This window comes from Homarus americanus, unplaced genomic scaffold (assembly GCF_018991925.1).
Source record: "Homarus americanus isolate GMGI-L3 unplaced genomic scaffold, GMGI_Hamer_2.0 scaffold13464, whole genome shotgun sequence".
Classification (NCBI taxonomy): domain Eukaryota; kingdom Metazoa; phylum Arthropoda; class Malacostraca; order Decapoda; family Nephropidae; genus Homarus; species Homarus americanus.
The window spans coordinates 525,223-551,136 of NW_024744529.1; the positions used below are offsets into that span (position 1 = coordinate 525,223).

A 25,914-nucleotide genomic window follows, 5' to 3' on the forward strand; every position below is an offset into this window, starting at 1 on the left:
AGGGCAAAATTGGCGGGGAGAGGGGAAGGAAAAGTGGGGGGGAGAGGATGTGTGGGGGGAGAATTAATACCTGGGAAGAGAGAGAGAGAGAGAGAGAGAGAGAGAGAGAGAGAGAGAGAGAGAGAGAGAGAGAGAGAGAGTATATATATGTGTGTGTGTGTGTGTGTGTGATGTGTGTGGTGTGATTATCCATTTCTCCACACACATATAAACATACACACGTTCCTATATTCTCAGCACCTAATGAAACAAGAGTCAAGGTACCACAAGATGAACACTATACACCCAGGCTGTATTATGCTCCCCAGCAGACACACTTCCTGACCACCTACGGGAGGAGGAGGTCTTACCGTGAGTGTGGCTCAGGGCGGTCCAGCGAGACACCTGTCACCGGCACTTACCTGGAGAGGGAGAAGTGGTAATTAGTCATCACAGGTATGTATAAAGGTTACAGTTTAATGTACAACAAAATCATTCACAAGAACACCATCATACTACAGGTACACCCTACTACTACTACAACTACTACTACTAGTAGTAGTAATAATAATATTATTATTATTAATTATTATTATTATTATTTAGGTAAAAGTTAAAGTCCATAACAGGAAAAATTTCTGAACATTTTTGGGGAAAGTTAACGAGACAAATTTATTCGGTGAGAGAGGATTTAGTAAGAGCAGCGAAGGATCTATCACAGTGGTAACCAGAATCAGTTGAGGACTCGGGTCTAAAATGGCCGGTCTGAGCCGCTCTGGCGTTCATTATAGCGAACAAATCATACCAAATGGGTGATTTACTCCTAATTGGTGGGGCCATCCATCATCTAATGACAAAGAGCACAGCTAGGTGTTGCCTCCATCCCGACCTTGGTGTCACTCACTCCCATTGGTCGACTTTAAGATGAGCTGCTGCTATTGGTCCACAACACTATCTGGCTTTGTTTACACTAATTCCTAATGATAGCTTTTAAGATTTGCTGCCATTGATCCATGACAACATCTGGCTTTGTTTACACTAATTCCTATTGGTCTCTTTCAAGATGCTCTGCTATTGGTCCCGTGAAAAAATCTGAGCCTGGTACAATAATTCCTTTTGGTCAGTTTCAAGACTTGTTGTGATTAATTCACTGAAAAGGGTTATTTTTACAGATGACAGTAAAATATGCTGTTATTTTAACATAATTTGACTTAATATATTATCAATTATTCCCACTTATTAAATAAACGTTCAGTTTTATTAGCAAACTGATCTATGGCCCCTACTGGCTAATATTTTGATCGTTTTCATTGGTCAAAACTTCGCCTTCTCTCATTGGTTAACTGTCTGTACGTTCCAATTGGGTAAAGCATTATTTTGTCTCATGGGCCAAGGTTTCTAATTGTTGCCATCAATCAGCTCTCAGAAATGTATCCCTTGTTACTATCCTACTACAATTACTACCAGGACTACTACCCTACTATTATCCCCTGGCTTTTCTTACTAGTTTACTAACCCCTGCCACCCCCAGTACCATCTCTTACTCTTATATGTTGACATGATTTGTTACCCCCTAACTTCTACTACTAGCAGTATTACCCCTCTGGCTCTTCTCACCCTCCCCTCCGTTGGTTATTCTGATGACTATCACTACCCCCTCTCCCTCCAGGTATTACTACGTAATTAGTTACCCCTCCTTCCCCTACCTCTGTTGTACTTCCCTATATATTGTGACTGTTCCAATGCGAATAGTTAACCCCTCCCCTATCTCCAGTGGGTGTTCCAACGAACGTTACTCCCTCCATTATTTCCCGAGGCTGTTCCAACGAGCGTCACTCACTCCCCTATCTCCAGAGGCTGTTCCAACGAGCGTTACTCCCTCCATTATTTCCCGAGGCTGTTCCAACGAGCGTTACTCCCTCCCCTGTCTCCAGTGGATGTGTCAAAGAGGAGACCTACCCCTCACCTGGTCCTTCAGGCTGTTCTAACGAGCGTTATCCCCTAACGTTTTTTGTGCCTCTCTTATGGCCGGCCCTCGGCAATGGCCTACAGTCCATAAAATACAAGTATCATTAACTGGCGATCACGGCTGTGGAATAAACTACTTAATGGCGATCCCGGTTGTAAAGTTGAATGGTAACCTAATCTATCCTACCCGACAACCTGCCCTACCCTGCCTTGCCCTGTCTTAATCCTACCCTAGCCTATTTTTTTGCCCTACCCTATCTCATCCTCTCTACTCTACTCTACCCGACCATGATGATTGTGACGTCACGAGTGTCAGGTGGAGTGTGTGATGTCAGGTGTAAGGTGAATGTGTGATGTCATGGGTGTTAGGTGGACTATGTGACGTCACGGCAAACAGTAGACTACTTGACGTCACAGTTGTCAAGTGGACTGTGTGACGTCACGGGTGGAGTGTGAACTCCCGGATGCCAGAGTTTTAATATCTGATGAAAGTTTGACAGGACCTTGGAAGATAAGGGTCGAGCTGGGCACCCTAAGTCGATCGTCTGTTAATTATCCTAAGTACCCCTTGCCCACCCTCGGTCGCCCTACACCCCTAACCCACCCCAGGTCCCCTACACCCCTAACCCATTCCACGTCCTCCTACACCCCTAACCCACTCCAGGTCCCCTACACCCCTAACCCACTCCAGGTCCCCTACACCCCCTAATCCACCTCCTCCTACACCCCTAACCCACTCCAGGTCCCCTACACCCCTAACCCACTCCAGGTCCCCTACACCCCCTAATCCACCTCAGGTGTCTCTGAACTCTACCCACTACCCCTCTCTCTTCTCCCCCTCATCCCTCCCCCCTCTTCCCTTCACCCATCCCCGTAAATACCACAACGAGGCGGCGTTGACAATATCCAGTTCACCATTCACGTCCCATTTCTGCGTTGGTAGCACTGCTGGGGCGATAAGGTGGTATTGGAAACGTTGTTGAATGTGTGTGCGTGTGTGTGTTTTTGTGTGTGTGTGTGTGTGTGTGTGTGTTTCTGTCTGTGTGTGTGTGTGTGTATGTTACAGAAGACTGTCTCAGTTCAGCATTACACACACATGTTCTCAAGTAACACCGCCACATTCTTAAGCAGCACCCTCACGTTCTTACTTCATTTCCTCGAGTATTTCCTTTCCATACCATAGCCCCAGAATGACATCTTCCTCCCCTCCCTCCCTCCACCTTCACCTGGGCCAGATTGCAGCAGAATTCTAATCACTTCTTCTCACCTCTCCCTCTCATCTCTACATTTTTTTTAATTCTTCCTTTCGTACCCTCGAATATCTGTAGAGTATTTATGTTCTTTCTTTCTTTTCTTTTCTCTCTATTTATCCCGAATTTCTCTTCTTTTTGTCTTTTCTTCCATGAGTTGTGTTGTTTTCTGCTTTATCTTTGTGTTGTTTTCTTCTTTGTTTCACTTCTCTGTTGTTTTTGTTGTATTTTTTTGTTATTTCTCTTTTCGTTCGGTTGTTTATGTTTCCAATCATTTTATTCTTCTTCTCTTGTCTCTCCTTCTCTTCTGTTTCTCTTTTCGTATTTTAAACATTCCTTTCTCAAATCACATTTTCTGTGTTATTTATCATTTATTCTCTTCCTCTTCCTTTCTCATCAGTTCTCTCTCTATCAATATCACCTTCACCATCATCACCACCATTACCACCATCACCACCACCACCATCACCACCACCAATTACCACCATTACTACGACTACCACCACCACTTCCTACACCACCACCTCTTACACCACCACCACCACCACCACAACCACCACTACTACCACCAACACCATTACTAGCACCACTACCACCACCATTACTACCACCATCATCACCATTACCACAACCACCACCATCCTCTAAACCATAACCAAAATTAGTCGACCACAAAATCGGGAAATTCACTGAGAGAAAAAGTCTTTGTATTAGTTCACCTAAGAAATAAATAATGACACGATCAGCCATGCATATTACACTCCAGCTATGTTGTGGGGGGGGAGGTTAAAAAAGCTTTCCTTCCTTAAAACGAGTCATTGTGTAGGAGGAAAAGAAGAAGGAGGAGGAGGAGGAGGCTTAGGAGGAGGGAATAGAGAAGGAGGAAGACGAGGAGAAGGCTAAGGAGGTCTAAAAAATAACCTTCCTTAAAGTGAGTCATTGTGTGGGAGGAGGCGGAGGAAGTACAAGAGGAGGAGGAAAAGCAAGAGGGGCAGGAAGAACAAGAAGAGCGGAAAAGGCTGAGGAACAGGAGGGAATGGAGAGAGGAGGAGGAGGAAGAAGAGGAGGGAATGGAGAAAGAAGGAGGGGGAAGAAGAGGAGAAGACGGTTTAGGAGGAGGCAAAGGAGGTAAAGGAGGAGGAGAATGACATGACAGGTCCTCACACCCACCAAAGTCTTAAGATTCTTCACAACACAATTTTCTAAGACGCGTGGGGGGGGTGAGGGGGTGAAGGGGATGAAGAGGGGGTAGGGGTGATGAGGTGGATGGGAGGGGTAAAGAAGGGGGAAGGTGAGGGGGGAAGGTGAGGACGGGGTGAAGGGAGGAGGTAGATGAGGGGGTAGAGCGGAGGGGCAGTTGAGGGGTGGAAGGGGTAGGTGAGGGGTGGAGAGGAGGGCAGGTGGGGTGGAGGGAGGGGCAGGTGGGGGGTGGGAGGGGAGGGGGGCAGGTGGGGTGGGTGGAGGGGGGAAGGTGAGGGGGTGAAGGAGGGGGCAAGTGATGGGGAGGGAGGGGCAGATGGAGGTGGAAAGTGAGGGGTGAAGGAGGGGGTGTGAGGGGGGTGAAGGGGCAGGTGAGGGGGTGGAGGGGAAGGTGAGGGGGAGGAGGGGAGGGAGCAGGTGAGGGGGTAGCAGAAACAGAACCCATAATCAAGGATGTCTGGCGCCTCAACCACACACCCAGGGGTTCCGGCCACCAGGAGGAGGAGGAGGAAGAAAGTGGAGTAGGAAGAGTAGGAGAAGGAGGAGGACGAAGAGGAGGAGGAGCAAAAGAGTTAAGTGAGAAGAGGAGGAGGAAGAGAGTGGAATGAGAAGAGAAAGAGGAGGAAAGAAAGTGATAGGGGAGAAGGATGAAGAGAGTGGAGTGGGAAGAAGAGGGAGAGAGTAAATTGGGAGGAAGAGGAGGAGGGGGAAGAAGAGAATGGAATGGGGTGGGAAGAGGAGGAGGAGGATGAATGGAGTGAGAAGAAGAAAAAGTACACATTACCCACTAAAAATAGGAGGAGAAGGAGAGAGAGAGAGTAAACGGAGAGGGAGAGGAGGGGGAGGAGAGAGAATAAAAGAGGAGGTCGAGGAGGAGGATAGAAAGTAAAAGGGGATACAAAGGAAGAAGGGGAGGAGGAGAAGGGGAAGAAGGGAAAATGGAGAACATGAGGCTGCAGAAGTAAAACAAACAAAAGATAAACAGAAGGAAAAGGAGAATTAAAAAGAGGAGAAATAAACACCGCGCATTAACAATAAAGATGATAATAACAACTAAAACACAACAACAGAGAAATGATCAGGTTTTATCGAGAGACAAGACTAAGTTACATTATCATTAATTCTTCCCCACACTTTACCTTAGGTCTTAATAAACACCTAAAATAATAATAATAATAATAATAATAATAATAATAATAATAATAATAATAATAATAATAATAAGTATAACTAGGATTACCAATAAGACTTCCAATATTATTACCTACGGTTAGGTTACAATCATCGCAATTATTACCATTACAAATATAAGTATAATTACCACTATAATACTGTAACGCCATTATCAATATCACCATCATTACACACTTCACCACGCCATAAGGCCCCTCACCTTCAGGTTCCAATAATGATGGCGTCTAGCCGTGTTTCCGGTAAGCGACAGTCTTCCCTCTGCTCCCATATTACTGATTCCCAGATCACCAAGGCGTAAAATTTCATATAATCTATTCACAAGCAATGGTATGGGTGCAGGTACAACTACAGGTGCAAACACAAGTAGAGGTACTGTACAAATACAAGGGCAGGTACAAATACAAGGGCAGGTACAAATACAAGTACAGGTACAAATACAAGTACAGGTACAAATACATAAATGCAAATACAGGTACAATCACTGGTACTGGTGAAGATACAGGTTGAGGTATAGCTACAGTCAGAAGTACAAATGCATTTTAGAGCACTGGTTCAGGTACAGTTATATTCAGAGATACAAGAAGAATCAGAGGTACAGGTATAAGTACAGGTACTGATACAAGTACAGGTACACTGGTATCTTGTCCAGATGTTCAAGTAATATATTCAGTAGTAACATAACAGGCAGGTACAGGTAAGTCAAAGTACAGTAATTTCCGCACAGTAATCATATCGTGTGTGTGTGTGTGTGTGTGTGTGCCAAAGGAGCTACTTTACAGTCACATAGAATAGCAAATGTAACGCTGGCGTCAACTGAAAAGGTATAAGGATAGTCTTAAAACAAACCTGAAAAAGTGCCAAATCGACCCCCCTCACTTGGGAGACGATTACTCCACACCGTAACGCTTGGAGGAGCACCACACGAGAAGGTGTCAATACTTTCGAGTTAGACCGACTGCAAACCGAGGCAGACAAGCGCCAACGCCGGAATGACGCTGCCGCCGCCCCTCCCACAATAGATGTAGCCCTCCACACGTGCCACAGCAAAGTAGTAGTAGTATGTGTGTGAGTGTGTGTGAGAGAGAGAGAGAGAGAGAGAGAGAGAGAGAGAGAGAGAGAGAGAGAGAGAGAGAGAGAGAGATAATAGTTGTACTCATTTAACTCGCAAACTCACTCATTCCTTAACTGATTAATTCACAGACGATAATAATAATAATAATAATAATAATAATAATAATAATAATAATAATAATGATAATAATAATAATAATATCAATTTATAAAGTGCCTCAATGAACTCTAAGAGACTAACACAGTGGCACAAGTTAACGAAAGAAAGACGAAGTTTTGTCTCTGTCACGAAAAGTTCATTGGTCATCTGTCAGCTAACCAGCCTGTCAGCGCCTGTCTATGGAGTCACACACAGGTAAACAAGCCAAGAGATGGGTTGACAGACGGAGGGACAGGAGCAGGCAGGTAGAGATGGTCAGAAACACAGGTAGAATGACTGACTGATTGGAGAAAGTTAGGCATAAGGGCATAAAGTAGACACACAGACATACAAACAGACAGCAAATAGGTAGACAGATAGATAGTAGATATACAAGCAGAAAGGAAGTCAAGCAGGTAAATAGACAAAGTAAGAAATGACACGCAGACAGCAAGCAGGCAGGCAGAGAAAAGACAGAGACAGCAGACATGGACAGGAGGAAGAGAGGCAATCAGAAAAAAAAAACAGATACAATACACTAGACAGACAGACAGACAGCAGGTAAACAGGCAGATAAACAGTGACAGAGGTAAAGAAAGGTGACCCTCTACCTGTCGTGAAAAAGGTACAGCCAGCGATCATTACTATCATCACCCCTCCTAAATAACAGATGGCCGTTCTTATTTTGTCCTGTCCCTTACCCCACACGTTCTTTCCCATTGCCTTACCCCATACGTTCTTTCCCATTGTTCCTCTTCATTCTCTTCTTCTTCCCTCATTCTACCTCATACCCCTAGACCAACCATTACTACTACCACCACTACCATAACTACTACTATCAAAGTACTACCCATAGTCTTGGCTGCAAAAAAAAAATAACATTACCACGACCAAACACCACTATCACTGTATATACCTCGAGCCACCGTCCTTATTACCACCACCACAACCACCAGTACCTCACAATTTCGCCATCATGACCACCACCACCATCACAACCACCACCACCACCACCATCACAACCACCACCATCACAACCACCACCACCACCACTCAAGGCAGTTAGTGATAACGAGAGAGACAGATCATTTCCGGACACCAATACACCTGTACGTCAAACATCTGCTATATATTCTTCACTACACCTGTACGTTAAACCTGTGCCATCGTGAAAGGCGTATTCAGTTCATCAGATTCCTTAAGAAACTCCCCAAATGAACTTTTTTTCCTCGCAATTTTTTATATAGCGGTTTCTATATTAAAAACATGAAAAGAACTTAACACACACACACACACACGAATACTACAAAGTTTCTCTTATTTGTGTTAATTAGTTTTTACAAGGCTTAAGCATCTTCTAGAATGTCTCATGGTTTCTCAAGATCCTGATCCGTGTGAAAAATTCAATCAGATTATCTACAATTTGATGTAAACAAACACATAATACCGGATTATTCTTGGTTCAGTTGTATTGAGATTCGGAGAAATTCGGGATGATAGAAAGGAAGAAATAATGTATAGCAGATAGAGGAAAAGGGAACGATAACCCGTAATAGTGTCAAAAACAAAAGAATGAAAACGCTAAATAGAGAAATATTAAGAGAGATAAGATAATTTTTAGAATAATTAACAATGAAAATGTTGAGGAAAATTGGGAGAGAAAGATAAAGTATTCAATAGCAAGACCAAAAACAACGAAAAACAAGACAAAATGGTCTATTCAAGAAAAAAGATTTGAAGAAGGAAGGAAAGATTAAAATGAAGAATAAGGAACAAGCGACGGGGGGAAGGAGGGAGGGAGGGAGGGAGAGGGGAGGTAATCAAGAAGAAGAAGAAGAAGGAGGAGGGAGGGAGGGGGGGAGGGAGAGGCGAGATAATCCACAAGAGGGTCACCAGGAGATAGTCGACATCAGTGGCCCCTAAAAACCTCCCTCCTCTACCTGCTTCAACTAGGCTATTGTGAGGACGCGGCCTACCGGGAGAGGGACACGGATAATGGACCCTGGAGGAGTACCTCAAGGGGCCCACTAGTCTTATGAGGGCCATCTGAAATGAATCATCGAGTGGAAGGCCAGCTTAAGACCTCAAAGGACTCAGGAGGCCGTCTTAAGATCTCAAGAGACTCTAGGAAACCATCTTGTGAATTCAAAAGTTTCTACGACTCAAACTTTTTCGAATGCTACCCAATTTTGAATATCTCGGAAACTTCACTGTCAAATCAAATCTATTGTCATATCAACTAGGAATATAATAGCAAGATACAACTAGCAATAAACAGAGTGGTTGAAGGCTCCCATTGTGTACCAGTGACCTAGAGATTTTAAATAAATAGCAGGCAAAAAGCATAACTTTGCTGGGTCATCGCGACCCACTGAAAATCTGTTCACAACCCACCTTTGGGTCGCCACCCATGGTTTGAGAACCACTGCTAGTCTAGGAGATGCAACAATCACCAGAATCTGGTTTATAAACAACAATCGAACTTAATGGAAATAGACAACGAGATAATTAAATAAAATAACAATAAAATAAATTAAAACGAAGTAAAATAAAACTAACCAATGACAAGAAACAACAAATCAACACAAACAATTTTAAAACAAAGGAACAAAATATCATTTATAAAAAAAGTAAATAAAAATAAAATACAAACTAGAAATAAATTTAAATTAAAAATTCATAACAATTACAAACCTTGCCCGCGAACCGTTATCATGTAAGAGTAAACGCCCAACTGGTTATGCTGAACCACCTCTGGAAGTTGCCCCATGTTATTGTTTACGTTAACCCCCGTAATACCCTACTTGTTATTGTGCGGGCCTTTACCATGGCAACACTTGTCAATTTTTGGCTCAATTTGTATGAAGACTTTATCATGTGAAACTTGTCACATTATTATTAAACCTGTCAAATATAGTGTAAATCCGCGAACCCATTCTCGAGTTAGTTTGGAGACAGACAGACAGGCAGATAGGACCGGAAACAATACCTTAACCCGCAACTGTAGGCAGCGTAATAAACGGCAGGAAGATATAGACATAAATAACAGGCGAAAAGGGGACAAATACCATACGAAAAACCGGTAGAAAGACATAAGATGAATAGGAACCGGGCGTGGGAACTACCTGAAAAGGACTCCTAGAGGAAAAAGACCTTCTGAGGACGGCTCTCTCTCTCCCTGTTCTCCCCGGGGTCAACAGAACACACCACTTGAGGGAAGTTCTCACCCTGGGGGACACACACACACACACACATACACACACACACACACACACACACACACACACACACACGCACACTCACTCACACTCACTCACACTCACACATACGTAAACAGAACTAAAACATAATCTCCCCAGGTGACTTAAGACGAGGATCAAGCCTGGCTCTAAATAAAAGGAAGAAGGAGAGAAACTTTACAGCATAATAAACTATATATAAGAAACATGAAGATAATAATATGATTTTAAGAATAGTGTAAAGAAAAAGGGTGAAGAAATCAAATTAAATGGGATTGAGAAGAATAAGAATTTAATCTCGAAAACATGTATATAATGTTAAAGGTGAGAAAATGATCTTAGGAGTGTTATAGGAAGAAAAAATATTAGTGAGAAATTGGAATCAAACCCGATTAAGGGAAAATAAGATATATTTTATCTTAGAAAAAATAGAAATGATAGAGTAATCTTCCTCTATTATAAAAAAAGGGTACAAGAATTAAGCCAAAATACCCCCTCAAAAAAAAAAGATTCTCAATTACACTAAAAAAACTAAAATATAATTCTAAGACAAGAATCTTCCTCAATGATAAACAAAAGAAAATATGAAGAAAGACAACGAGAGAAATAAAGATGAATAGAAGAAACAGTGAAGATAAGATTGGTTCTTGGTCACTTAACGCCTCCTTTTATATTTTTTGTATTCTTTTATTTATTTTCTTTAATGTGTCATAAAAACGTAAAAAACAGTTCCGTCTTGATGTTTAGGAGGAGGTGACGTGTTTTTAGTGTCCACCTGACGTACACGTGCAAGTCAAGGTCTTGGTGTTAGAGTTGAGGTTGGGGGGAAGGTGAGGTGGGGTGGGGTAGGCGAGAAGGAGAGGTAGATGAGGTGGGGTTGGTGGGGAGGGAGAAGTGCCGTAGGGGCAGAGAGGTGAGAGAGGGGCATGTGAGGGTAGGGGCAGGTGAGGAGAGGTGAGGGGAGGGAGAAGTGCCGTAGGGACAGATGAGGGATGGGAGAGGTGAGAGAGGGGCATGTGAGGGGAGAAGGGTGATGACTAACCGGCTGGATGATGACTGACCAGCTGGGTGATGACTGACCGGCTGGATGATGACTGACCAGCTGGGTGATGACTGACCGGCTGGGTGATGACTGACCAGCTGGGTGATGACTGACCGGCTGGATGATGACTGACCAGCTGGGTGATGACTGACCGGCTGGGTGATGACTGACCGGCTGGATGATGGATGATGACTGACCAGCTGGGTGATGACTGACCGGCTGGGTGATGACTGACCGCTGCGATGACTGACCGGCTGGGTGATGACTGACCATGATGACTGACCAGCTGGGTGATGACTGACCAGCTGGGTGATGACTGACCAGCTGAGTGATACTTGGTGGGCCGGCCGGGTGTCTCATAGCCGGCAATAGTTCATTTGCATGTGGAATCATGCGAGGTGAAGACTGTGACCGCTCACACAGCCTTCTTGGCTGGCTGGAGGGCCAGGGGGAGGAGGCCGGCCGGGAGGGGCCTGAGAGAATGGAATGGGAGGGCAGGGAAGAGCTGGAGGGTGGCAGGGAGGACACAACACCACCCGGTTAATCAGTCACCAACTGTCCATCCCACAGCTACAAACACCCCCACACCCCTGTCACCCATCCCACAGCTACAAACACCTCCCCCACACCCTGTCACCCATCCCACAGCTACAAACACCCCCCACACCCTGTCACCCATCCCACAGCTACAAACACCTCCCCACACCCTGTCATTCCGCCCACGAGTACCGCATCGTTCTCGTCCAGCAGAAAGTCAACCACACCCCTCACAGCCAATATGCTTTCACCACAGCTTTTGAAAGTCCCGCTACATTCACTCCAAACAACCTTCATTTCTCTCTCTAAAAAATTCTATGCAGTCCCTAAAAAATGTGTGTGTGTGTGTGTGTGTGTGTGTGTGTGTGTGTGTGTGTGTGTGTCCCCCCACCACCAGCTCGCGGCTAATCAGTGAAGATGGATGAGGTGTGAGTGTGGTCGACACCTTCACTGTTCTACACAATCACCAACAAGTTCCTTCCAGCGATAACCCAACCTAACCTAACCCAACCCAACCTAACCTAACCTAACCAAACCAAACCAAACCCAACCAAACCTAACCTAACCTCACCTAACCAAACGCAACCTAACCAGCCATATATCCAGAAAAGTGTTGTTGTTTTTTTAGTTGTCTACCAAACATGGCGGCGAGAGAATTAATCACTCATTATCTGTAAACACCATCCAACCAGCAGCCAGTTTCATTAACTTCTTCCACCCGGTAATGAGTGAGGAAGGCGAATAATTGATAAATAAAGGAGAAGGGGGAGGAGAAGGAGGAGGTAGAGGTGGTGGTGGAGGAGGAGGAAGAGGTGGTGGTGGCGGTGGTGGAGGAGGAGATGAAGGAAATGGAGGTGGTGGTGGTAGTGGAGGAGGAGGAGGAGGAGGAGAAGAAAAACATGGTGGAGGGGGAGCAGGTGAAGAAGGAGTAGGAGGAAGAAGGAGTAGGAGGAAGAAGAGGTGGTGGAAGAGGAGAAGAAGGAAGAGGTGGAGGAGGAAGAGGTCAACACCGACATTAATAAAAATAGAAAAAATAGATGTACAGTATAATTAAAAAAAGGAGGAAGAAATGCATATATGATAAAAACAAAACATAAGGAAGAAGAAGAGAAACAGATGAGACAGGAGGACAGTAGGAAGGAGGACAGGAGGAAGGAGGACAGGACAGGACAGGAGGAAGGAGGACAGGAGGAAGGAGGACAGGACAGGAGGACAGGAGGAAGGAGGACAGGACAGGAGGACAGGAGGACAGGAGGGAGGACAGAAGGACAGGAGAACAGAAGGACAGGAGGAGAGGAGGAAGGAGGACAGGACAGGAGGACAGAAGGACAAGAGGACAGGAGGAGGGTGATCGCATGTGTACCGTCTCCTCCCGGGTGTAAAAATGCTAATTAGATTTCACCTCAATTCGGCGGCGGGACGATACTGTGGGGTGTGGAGCAACCAATAATTATGAGCAATACAATAAAACGAGAGACACGGTGAGGACAAACTTTCATTAGCATCTCAGAGCAGACATTACCGACGTCTTTACCATGAAGGACACACTTACGTCACTCACACCTGATAAGAAATGGTGTTGTGCTTTGAGGAAATATATGAGGGGTAACGGCATCAATGAGGTCGACTCGGGGTGCCTCGGGCCTTATACTGTTGTGCCCTGAGGACATGGCTGTACCGTGGGAGGACCTGCTGTGGTGGTGTTGGTGATGATGGTGGTGGTGATGATGGTGGTGATGATGATGGTGGTGATGGTGGTGATGATGATGGTGGTGCTGGTGATGATGGTGGTGGTGATGATGATGTTGGTGATGGTGGTGTTGGTGATGGTGGTGTTGGTGATGATGGTGGTGATGGTGATGATGTGGCGGTAGTTATATTGATATTGAAACAGTTTATTTAGCCAGAAGAACACACATACAGAGTCGATTAAAAATCATAATATTAACTTGGCTGAGCCAGTTGAGAGCCTGAGTTCTCCTGTAGGCACCTGATATATACTATACATTTATCTCAAGGAAGTATTATGTAACATTTAGTATCACCTGGAATAGTACACATAGCATGGTGGTAATAAGAACATCTCAGAATGTAACCACGGTTATCACTTCGATATTTATTAATTTAATTACATTTTTTACATTTATATTATAAGTATATACATAATTTTCAGTGGAGTTGATAAACATAAATATGATAAGGGAGGGAAGCAGTACAACATGGGTTGTATTAAGGTGGAACATGACGACAGAGCTGTCAGAATTATGTCTAGTTGGCAAATATATTTATTTCTAGCTATCGATATGATAATTTTTGATAAAACGGTTTTGATGGTACAATAAAAGCAGGTATATAAAGAAGGTATTACAAAAAATATTGATTCTTAGATAATAGATAGTGGTGATGGTGTGGTAGTGGTGGTAGTAGTGGTAGGAGTGGTAGTAGTGGACACTCAGGGACGCAATAAGTCATTGAGCCTGAAACTGAACATTAGAAAAAGATTTAAAAGAGCCGCCACTTATTGCCGCGTCTGTATTCATTGGCTGATTGTTCCTCTGAAAGACACACAGGTATACTGAGAGAGACACACAGGTATACTGAGAGAGACACACAGGTATACTGAGAGAGACACACACAGGTATACTGAGAGAGACACACAGGTATACTGAGAGAGACACACACAGGTATACTGAGAGAGACACACAGGTATACTGAGAGAGACACACAGGTATACTGAGAGAGACACACACAGGGGTATGCTAGGAGGAGACACACACAGAGGTATACTGGGGGCACACACAGGTGTCCTGCTGGGGAGAGACACACACAGGTACTGGGGAGACACACAGGTATGCTGGGGAGATGCACAGGGTGTATGCTGAGAGAGAGAGACACACACAGGGTATGCTGAGAGACACACACAGAGGTGTACTGGAGACACACACCTTGGGTACACTGGGGGACACACAGGGGATGCTGAGAGACACACACAGAGGGTATGCTGGAGACACACACAGGTGCACTGGGGGGATGCACAGGTATGCTGGGGAGGAGACACACACAGGTGTATGCTGGGGAGAGGGGACACCTGGGGTATGCCCTGGGGGCCACACAGGTACACTGGGGAGACTGGGGAATGCTGGGGAGACACACAGAACTATGCTGAGACACACACACACACACACACACAGGTATACTGAGAGAGAGAGACACACAGGTATACGGAGAGAGAGATACACAGACCTTTAGAGACACACACAGGTATACTGAGAGACACACACACACACACAGTATACTAAGAGAGAGACACACACAAGTTACACTGAGAGACACACAGGAATACTAAGAGAGACACACACAGGTATACTGAGAGACACACACACCAGGTATACTGAGAGACACACAGAGGTATACTGAGTGACACACACAGTATACTAAGAGGAACACACACAGAGGTATGCTGAGATACACACACAGGTATGCTGGGGAGACACAAACACACGCAAGGTATACTGGAACACATACAGGTATGCTAAGGATAGACACTGCTCACAGGTATGCTGAGAGACAGACACACACACACACACACACACAGGTATGCTGAGAGAGAGACACACACATGTATACTGAGAGAGACACACACACACATGTATACTGAGAGAGAGACACACACACACACACAGGTATACTGAGAGAGAGACACACACACAGGTATACTGAGAGAGAAATTGAGAAACGGGGACAGAAAAGAGAAAGCGAGAAATTAATTAATGTTCTCTGCTGGTCCTCTTTTTTCCTGAGAGACATACAGATAGAACTGATACAGACAGACAGACAGACAGACAGACAGACAGACAGAAAGACAGACAAACCTTGAGGCCGATACTATATAACCACAATGAACAACAACACAGAAACTAAAAAAAAAATTATCAAATATTTTACTTTCATAGTATCTGATGTAAAAGGCCTAAGGTAGGGAATGTGTTGAAAATCTTCACTTTATGGGCACTTGACTTGTGTGTGTGTGTAGAGTATTGACAGAAACGAGAAGCGATGGTGAGGGAGATGATGGTGATAGTGATGGAAGGTGTGAGGGAGATGATGGTGAGAGATGGACGGTGTGAGGGAGATGATGGTGATAGTGATGAAAGGTGTGAGGGAGATGATGGTGAGTGTGATGGAAGGTGTGAGGGAGATGATGGTGAGAGTGATGGAAGGTGTGAGGGAGATGTTGGTGATGGAGTCTGTGAGAGAGACATTAGAACATGACTACTACGATGCGGAAGGATTGATCATGACGTCACAGCCAACTCATCCTTCTTGACTAATCACCACCAACCAATCAACTATGGCCATTCACCTCATAAAGCCTCGGAGAGTATGAAGACGCCTTGGCCTCGATATCAAGAAGCCCTGAGATGGAACTCCAGCTTGAGTGCAGTGAGGCAGTCGGTCTTGGCCCACACACGGTCACGTCCATAGTGTGTGGGTCTGTTGCTGCTGAAGTAAGATACCAGGGTCACTCTTATGTACGGCGGCCCACACCAGTCATCCTCCAACACAGCCTACACCAGTCATCCTCCAACACAGCGGGGCACCAGTCATCCTCCAACACAGCCCACACCAGTCATCCTCCAACACAGCCCACACCAGTCATCCCCCAACACAGCGGGGCACCAGTCATCCTCCAACACAGCCCACACCAGTCATCCTCCAACACAGCGGGGCACCAGTCATCCTCCAACACAGCCCACACCAGTCATCCTCCAACACAGCCCACACCAGTCATCCTCCAATAAAGCCCACACCAGTCATCCTCCAACACAGCGGGGCACCCAGGCCATCCTCCAACACAGCCCACACCTGGTCATCCTCCCAACACAGCCCACACCAGTCATCCCCAACACAGCGGGGGCACCAGCTGACCTCCACAGCCTTACAGCCTGTGAGGTGTAAATGGCAGATTTGAACTGTCTCCAGAGGTCGAGGTGATGTTTGTTTCTGGCTGTTGCCGTCTGGAGGCGCCGTGACCCAGCGCCTTCAGATTATTCACTATTTGCACGCGTCCTGCTCCTCTGGCAGGGCCCAGGACTATAAGGATTTGTTCCCAGGTTATGCAAGGACCCGAGGACTGGTAGAATGCTGCCATGGGAGTCCTGAAGGATGAGCAGGGAGGCATAAATACCGGTAGCGAGTAAAAATGGCCGGTAAGGTGGTCGCATTGATAGTCTCATTAAGTGTTTTGTGACGCCTTCCCACCACCCCTAACCTCCTCCCACTGCTCACGTCCTCCCTCCCTCCAATACCCCTGTCACCTGTCTACCACCAATATCTCCCTTTCCTCTCCTTTCCCCAACACATCTCCCCACTTACTTCGCTGGTGATATCGTGGGGTGCGCCTTCGTGACACCTCCAGGTCTGGTCAACCCCTCCCCCATCAACACCCCCTCCCTCTCACACCTCGACATTCTCTAGTTCCTCCCCTAACCAACTTCAACACTTCCCCCGACTGTCCCCTCCCCTCCCCATCACACCGTCTTCCCTCATTTATTCTCCTCATTCCATCGTTAAGTTAGCACTTCCTTCCCTTACTCATTTATCTCCTCCCCTCATCCACTCACCTACCTCCCTTCCTATCTCTTTACTTCCCTTTTTCCCTTCCTCCTTCCCTAATTATCTCCCTCCCTCACTAACTATCTCTCTACTTACTGTATCACTCTACCTCCCTCCCTCCCTCGTCGCCACAGCAGGGACTCCTCACCAGATGCCATCATCGTGGCGGCCACAGACGACGTGGTGAGACCCATAAATCATTTGGCATTTCCCAGTGTGGCATTTTACTGCTGCTGCCTCTCCCTCCCTGAAACATGGGGGAGGGAGGGGAGGAGGATAAGAGGTAGGGGAGGAAAGGGTAGGGGAGGAAAGGGTAAGGGAGGAAGAGGAGGGGAAGGGGAGTTCGATCCCCGTACGCAGTAAAGGTGTGGGACCCCTTTTTATACACTACTAACACCCCGCCATATTGTTGATATTGAAACAGTTTATTTAGCCAGAAAAATACAGATACAGAGTCGCTAATAACAACAATATTAACATGGCTGAGCCATTTGAGAGACTGAGCTCTCTTGTAGGCGCATGATGTATACTGTACATTTATCTCAAGGAAGTATTATGTTACATAGTATCATCTGGAATTGTACACGTAACATGGTGTTAGAACATATCAGATTGTTACCACGAATGTTACCATTTTTTTTTTACCTGTGATGAAAGTTAGGGTGGGTGAGAACCACTGAAAATAAGGTAAATGGCGGTAATGACAGTAACACATATTAACAGTGACGTAATATCTAAGAAGCAGCATCACGGGGCCTGTATTCTGGGGCAACCATATGTTAATTACCGGACCTGCAGACGTAGAAACACAGGTAACTGACTCATTAGATTCTTCAACGTTCGTACGCTTATATCCTTGTAACTAATATGAGAAATTCTCTAAACGACTTATTTAAGCTACATAATAAACAACGTGAACAAAATGGGTATGAAACTGCAAAGACTCGACCACATCTAAGTGTATTCTCTTAGCCCAGATTGGAATAAAAATAATCGTAAGAATATTTTAAAATCAGGAGCCAGTTTTAAGGGTAGTAGGCAGCTATCAAACAGGGAGGTACTACCGCCTGGGAAGATATTGGAAGCATAATGTGTTGTCTAATGGTAGACCCTGCTGCCATATGGCATCACGAAAATTGTGACCAAGTCCCAGGTTGCTGATCTGACTTCCTGCCTCATTTACACACACCTGCAGAGTCTCAATTGTTTCTTTTACTATTGACAACACAACATATATATATTGTTTCTCGCATGATATTTTTTTTTCATTTTTGCGTTTATTTATGGTTATTTATTATTACTATTATTATTATTATTATTATTATTATTATTATTATTATTATTATTATTATCATTATTATTACTATTATTACATTTTCGCCCCCCAGGCCCCGATGTGGGTCAGTGACCTGTGCCTGGGTGGGCTAACCTCCGTAAAAAAAATGCAGCTTTTTTTAATAGTGTTGATCCAGTTAGAGGTGTGTGTGTGTGTGTGTGTGTGTGTGTGTGTGTGTGTGTGTGTGCTGTAATTCAAATTAAAGAAAATAAAGATTTATAAACGTAACAAAATTTAAGTAACAATATATAAAAATAGATATACCTAAAAGTAACAAAAAAATACACCATAGACATAATTGATACGTAAATAACTTCATTATGAACAAAATACCCAATTGTCAAGAAACCCAATAAGTTGTGGTATAATTTTCATAAAGAGATGCTAGACGGCTCAACAACAGACAGACAGACAGACAGACGAACAAAGAGACTCATAAAACTTCCCCACCGAAAGACTTGACGAAATTATAGTTTTTGCCAAGTAAAAATAAATAAATAGATACATAAATATATAAATACACAAGAGGTAGCAGCTGACGTGTGTGTTGTGGTGGTGGCGGGGGTTAGTCCTCAAAGTTTTATGACGAAGCTTCAAGTCGGGTGAGTGAGTGACCTTGCACACCCTGACCTTGACCCTCTAACCGTCCTCGACCCACACACCGGGGTAACTATCTATCAACCTAGACTAGTGTAGAAGTGATAGATGGTATACGTATAGTTCTCCTCATCCTTGACCTAAGGAATTTCCACCCTAGTGTATTTTACCTAAAGATTAATCACCTCAACACTATTTGGGGGATGAAGTTAGGTTAGGTTAGGTTAGGTTCAGGGTGGTTAGGTTAGGTTCAGGGTGGTTAGGTTAGGTTAGGTTCAGGGTGGTTAGGTTAGGTTAGGTTGGGTTCAGGGTGGTTAATCATTAGGTGATATAAGCTGGGGTGGACATTCTTCAGGTGACGTTTGCTACTGACACCAGACCACTCATAAGCAGAAGTTTAGTGAGCCCGTCTTAGCTGTTGGCCAACCAAGTATAATATTATCATCGTACTGTCTGTTTAGGTATACAAAAATAAACATAAACAGATCCTTGATAACAAAGCAAAACTTATTCTCACTTCTTGAGGACAGAAATGTAAATATTAACACACGTTATTTACTACAAACACAATCATAAACAGAAGCCGAATCGATATACGGGAACATTATCATATTTTACTTAGGTTTCTCATACATAGTTCACTATAGAATTTGTAACAAAACAGTAAACTAGGCTGAGATATTAACACTAGACGAAAGAGTCAAATTAAGAACCATGTACTGTACCTGAGACCCTGATGCCTCACCTACAGTATATTCTGTCGTCAACCAAGACCGTCCATGAATCAATGAACAATTAAAACAGAACCTCACTGTTAATAGAGCAGGATTACCAAAAACTGGCTGCTGAGAGTTTAGGCATCGTATTTAATATATAATCAACGTGTATCATATATAGTTATTGACAACAGAAAACTCTAAGTACAGCTCAGCATTAACTAAATTTGGCTCGACTTGATCTATACTAAGTAAATCCACCTAAACTAACATAAAACACAACTAATTATTGTAAACATTATGACACGACGTCTTATCTCTGTACAGTTGCATACATAGTTTAAGTTGGTCGTCAGATCATTAATTCAATTATCACATTTAGCCCAGTACTGAATACATCACCGAGAGGACAGGTTATAGAGGCTGGACTAACCAGTACTGGGAGGCAAGACAAGCTGGCCACCACGATGTAGGAGGAGGGAGCACCAACACCAACCATCACCACAACCACCACCAACGATCTCTTACAAGCAGGGTGGTGGGGGAGCGGCAGACGCACACATATACACGTCGCATGCACCACCAGGCCACTGGGTTCGAATCCTCACTACAATACATGAATATTCGATGAGGACGTTGGGATCAATCTCGCCCACACACCTCCGTCCTGTGTGGGTGTCTACCAGGCCCGGGCTCAGGGTCCTCCAGGTGTCGAGAGTGAAGGATGCGACAGTTGATGGGTCCGTCGTGAAGGATATTTTAGAGGACGTTATGTGAGGACGTACAGGGCGTGGTTAGCAGCGAGTCGGAGAGTCCTTACTGGGGATGTCCAGCGGAGCTTTAGAAGGATGTGGTAAAGCACTGAAGGACTCTCTTGTAGGATGATGATAGAACCATCAGTGAAACACTACAGAACTGTCTTGTAGGATGATGACAGAGACGCCAATAAAACACTACAGAACTGTCTTGTAGGATGATGACAGAGACGCCAATAAAACACTACAGAACTGTCTTGTAGGATGATGATAAAGACGCCAATAAAACACTACAGAACTGTCTTGTAGGATGATGACAGAGACGCCAATAAAACACTACAGAACTGTCTTGTAGGATGATGATAAAGACGCCAATAAAACACTACAGAACTGTCTTGTAGGATGATGACAGAGACGCCAATAAAACACTACAGAACTGTCTTGTAGGATGATGATAAAGACGCCAATAAAACACTACAGAACTGTCTTGTAGGATGATGACAGAGACGCCAATAAAACACTACAGAACTGTCTTGTAGGATGATGATAAAGACGCCAATAAAACACTACAGAACTGTCTTGTAGGATGATGACAGAGACGCCAATAAAACACTACAGAACTGTCTTGTAGGATGATGATAGAGACGCCAATAAAACACTACAGAACTGTCTTGTAGGATGATGATAAAGACGCCAATAAAACACTACAGAACTGTCTTGTAGGATGATGATAAAGACGCCAATAAAACACTACAGAACTGTCTTGTAGGGATGATGATACAGACGCCAATAAAACACTACAGAACTGTCTTGTAGGATGATGATAATAGATAAAGAACTGTTCTAGGATGATGACAGACGACATAAAACACTACAGAACTGTCTTGTAGGATGATGATAAAGACGCCAATAAAACACTACAGAACTGTTCTAGGTAGATGATGACACAGAGACTTTTCAATAAAACACTACAGAACTGTCTTGTAGGATGATGATAAAGACGCCAATAAAGCACTACAGAACTGTCTTGTAGGATGATGACAGAGACGCCAATAAAACCCTACAGAACTGTCTTGTAGGATGATGACAGAGACGCCAATAAAACACTACAGAACTGTCTTGTAGGATGATGATACAGACGCCAATAAAACCCTACAGAACTGTCTTGTAGGATGATGACAGAGACGCCAATAAAACACTACAGAACTGTCTTGTAGGATGATGATACAGACGCCAATAAAACACTACAGAACTGTCTTGTAGGATAATGATAAAGACACCAATAAAACACTACAGAACTGTCTTGTAGGATGATGATACAGACGCCAATAAAACACTACAGAACTGTCTTGTAGGATGATGATACAGACGCCAATAAAACACTACAGAACTGTCTTGTAGGATGATGATACAGACGCCAATAAAACACAACAGAACTGTCTTGTAGGATGATGATACAGACGCCAATAAAACACTGCAGAACTGTCTTGTAGGATGATGATAAAGACGCCAATAAAACACAACAGAACTGTCTTGTGGATGATGACAGATACGCCAATAAACACTACAGAACTAGCCTTGTAGGATGACAGATAAAGACGCACAATAAACACTACAGAACTGTCTTGTAGGATGATGATGAGACGCCACAAAACATCACAGAACTGTCTTGTAGGGATGATGATAAAGACGCCAATAAAACACAACAGAACTGTCTTGTAGGATGATGACAGACGCCAATAAAACACTACAGAACTGTCTTGTAGGATGATGACAGAAATGCCAATAAAACACTACAGAACTGTTCTAGGATGATGATAAAGACGCCAATAAAACACAAGAACTGTCTTGTAGGTTTACGACAGAGACGCCAATAAAACATCACAGAACTGCCTTGTGTAGGCGATGATAAAGACGCCAATAAAACACTACAGAACTGTTCTAGGATGATGACAGAGACGACAATAAAACACTACAGAACTGTCTTGTAGGATGATGATAAAGACGCCAATAAAACACTACAGAACTGTCTTGTAGGATGATGACAGAGACGACCAATAAAACACTACAGAACTGTCTTGTAGGATGATGATAAAGACGCCAATAAAACACTACAGAACTGTCTTGTAGGATGATGACAGAGACGCCAATAAAACACTACAGAACTGTCTTGTAGGATGATGATAAAGACGCCAATAAAACACTACAGAACTGTCTTGTAGGATGATGACAGAGACGCCAATAAAACACTACAGAACTGTCTTGTAGGATGATGATAAAGACGCCAATAAAACACTACAGAACTGTCTTGTAGGATGATGACAGAGACGCCAATAAAACACTTCAGAACTGTCTTGTAGGATGATGACAGAGACGCCAATAAAACACTACAGAACTGTCTTGGAGGATGATGACAGAGACGCCAATAAAACACTTCAGAACTGTCTTGTAGGATGATGACAGAGACGCCAATAAAACACTACAGAACTGTCTTGTAGGATGATGACAGAGACGCCAATAAAACACTACAGAACTGTCTTGTAGGATGATGACAGAGACGCCACCAGATGTATGATGTGACGGAATGTTAAAGAATCATACGAGAAGATTTCTATCATCCAGCGTGACCCGTGGAGCGTGTAGAGACAAATGAGAAATGTATTGAGAGAGAGAGAGAGAGAGAGAGAGAAATAATAAAAATAGAATGAAATTTTAAAAGAGAAAAGTCAAAACAGAGAGACAGAGACAGAGATAAAATAAAGAGAAGAGACGGAAATCGAAAATGAGAGTTAAGAGAAATAAATAATAGGAAACGGAGAAAGAGAAATAAAAGAAAGGTTAATAAAATAAAATGAAACAAGAGTAAAAATCGAGAAAAGAGTGAGAGATAAAATTAAATAAAAAATAAATAAAAAAAGTCAATAAAATTTTAGAAAATAAGAGAAAATGGAAAGAAAGAAAGAGACAATGGGAAGGAGAATAGGATAAGAAAAAGAGAGAGAGAGAGAGAGAGAGAGAGTTAACCATAGAGATTGAGAATGTGAGCCAGTGTGTGAGAGAGAGAGAGAGAGAGGACTCCCAGGGCAGCAGCACCAGGAGAGACTTGTATGAGGTCGAGGTGGTGGCAGTGGGGTCACCTCCTCCTCGCCTTCGCCAGGTAACATAACTACCGGAAGTATCGCTTATCATCACCTTATAAATGACTACCTACAGTGTGTGTGTGTGTGTGTGTGCGTGTGTGTGTGTGTGTGTGTGTGTGTGAAATAATAAGCACTGTGAAAAGAGGACTAGGGAAAACGAAAAAAACAAGAAAAACGAAAGAAAAAGGAAAAACATTAGAAAAACATAACCGAAACTAAATAAAACACTGTAATTAGACAAAAAAATCAGACAAACACACAAGAAAAACAAAGATCTATAAAAACACAAAAATAGAAGAGATAGAAGCAAAACAAAAACAAAAAAAACAAGACAATTAAGAAAAAAAGAAATGAACCAAGAAATTACCAAAAAAATAATAAAATATAGAACAAAGAAACAAGAAAAAATATTAATGTTTCCTACTAAATCAATTTTGTTCTGGTGTTTTGTCTTTGTTTTCTGGACCTCTACCCTTTCCCTCCCTCCGCCTCTCATTCTCGTTCATTCTTCCTATCCTTCACCTCTCCCTCCCTCCCTCCATCCATCTCTCCTTCCCCTACTCCTTCATTCTTCCCATCCTTCACCTTTCCCTCCATCCCTCTTGCTCTACATTCCTTCCTTCCATCTATCTTCTTATACTCCCTCCATACCTTCATCTCTACCTCCCTCCTTCTCTACATTCTTTCCTTCCATCTCTTCTTACGTTCCATCCACCTCCTCCTCCTCCCTCCCTCCCTTCATCCCCCCTCCCTTCATCTCCCCCCTCCCTTCCTCTTCCCATCCTTACCTCCTTCCTCCTCCTTACCCTTCAGTCCCACACCCCCCATATTTCTTACTTAATGTCCTCCTATTTTCCTACGTCTCTCCTTCTAACCAGCATTCCCTTCCCCCCCCTCTATCTACACCCTCCCTGCCCCCCACCCCCACCTCACATCACCACCACCCTCGCCACACATTCAATCACATCACTCACCATCTCACCACACCACTCACCACCTCACCACACTACTCATCCTCATCATTTCTCATCAAATCCTTTTACTTTATTCAGCATACTTGTCTTCTCCACTTCTTCCTCTTCTTCCTCCTCCTCCTCCTCCACCTCTGTCTTCTCGTCACCTCTCGCATAAATTCTTCCTCTCCATCTCTCCTGCCCCTCCCACATCCTCCCTCTTTATCTCTCCTTCAAACTCCCCTCCCCCTCCTCCCCCTCAGGCCCTACAACCCGTCCCTGCCACTCCTCCCCCTCACCCCTCCTCCTCCTCCTTACGACGAAGTTCAAGGTAATATTGGAAGGCTTCTTACGTTCAGCTCACGACATCAGGAAGGTCAGGAGGATCCAACACCCTTGTCAGGCAAGTGAGGATAGTGTTGATCCCTTTAGTACAAGACTGGATATGTTCTGATACCCTTGGAATACCCTTAAGCAGGATCTGATCTTACAGTACAAAGGAGTATGATCTGAACCCCTTACTGTGTCCATCAAAAAGATCTACTCTGCTCTAAATAAATGGCACAGTATCCCTTATGAGACACTGAGGTAACATCTGAGCTATCAACACTCAGATATAGGATCTGATTCCTTTACATATACAAAGACAGGTCTGAACATCTTATTATGAACAGGATTTGGCCTCTGGGTTAAAATCGGGAACATAGTTCATGTTAGTCTTAAGTAAATGCTCTAACTTTCCGTTCTTTGAAAACAAAAACAAAATAGGATCTAATGAAGATTCGCTCCCCCAGCTTTTTACACCTGAAGATTAATCATCTTAACATTAACCTAACCTAACCTAACCCAACCTAACTTAACCTAACGTTAACCAAACCCAACCTAACGCTAACTAAACCTATCCTAACTTAACCCCAAAAGGTGTAAAGAGGCGCCAAAGGGTGTAAGATGCTGAGGGGGAGAGGAGTGAATCTTAAACGGGTCCCAAAACACCTTGTATGTATAATGAAGGTGAAAAGTCATGACGTTATTAATGGTAAAAAGTCCCAACATGTATACAGTACTTAACACTTGAAATATCTGCCCTAACACTTACACTCAAACTCAGACATTCGCTATACACCATCTCACACTACACATATCTCTCGACCCTGCACTGTAACTATCACCTCACTATACCAG

The 25,914-nt window shown here is 43.8% G+C and overlaps 1 protein-coding gene across 1 annotated transcript; it reads left to right on the forward strand.

Annotated features, from left to right (window-relative positions):
- Positions 1-16,149: 16,149 nt before the first annotated feature.
- On the forward strand, positions 16,150-16,578 carry LOC121877972 (36.4 kDa proline-rich protein-like). The gene has a single exon (XM_042383934.1). It carries the CDS (start codon positions 16,150-16,152, stop codon positions 16,576-16,578), a length of 429 nt encoding a protein of 142 aa, XP_042239868.1.
- The last annotated feature ends 9,336 nt before the right edge of the window (positions 16,579-25,914 follow it).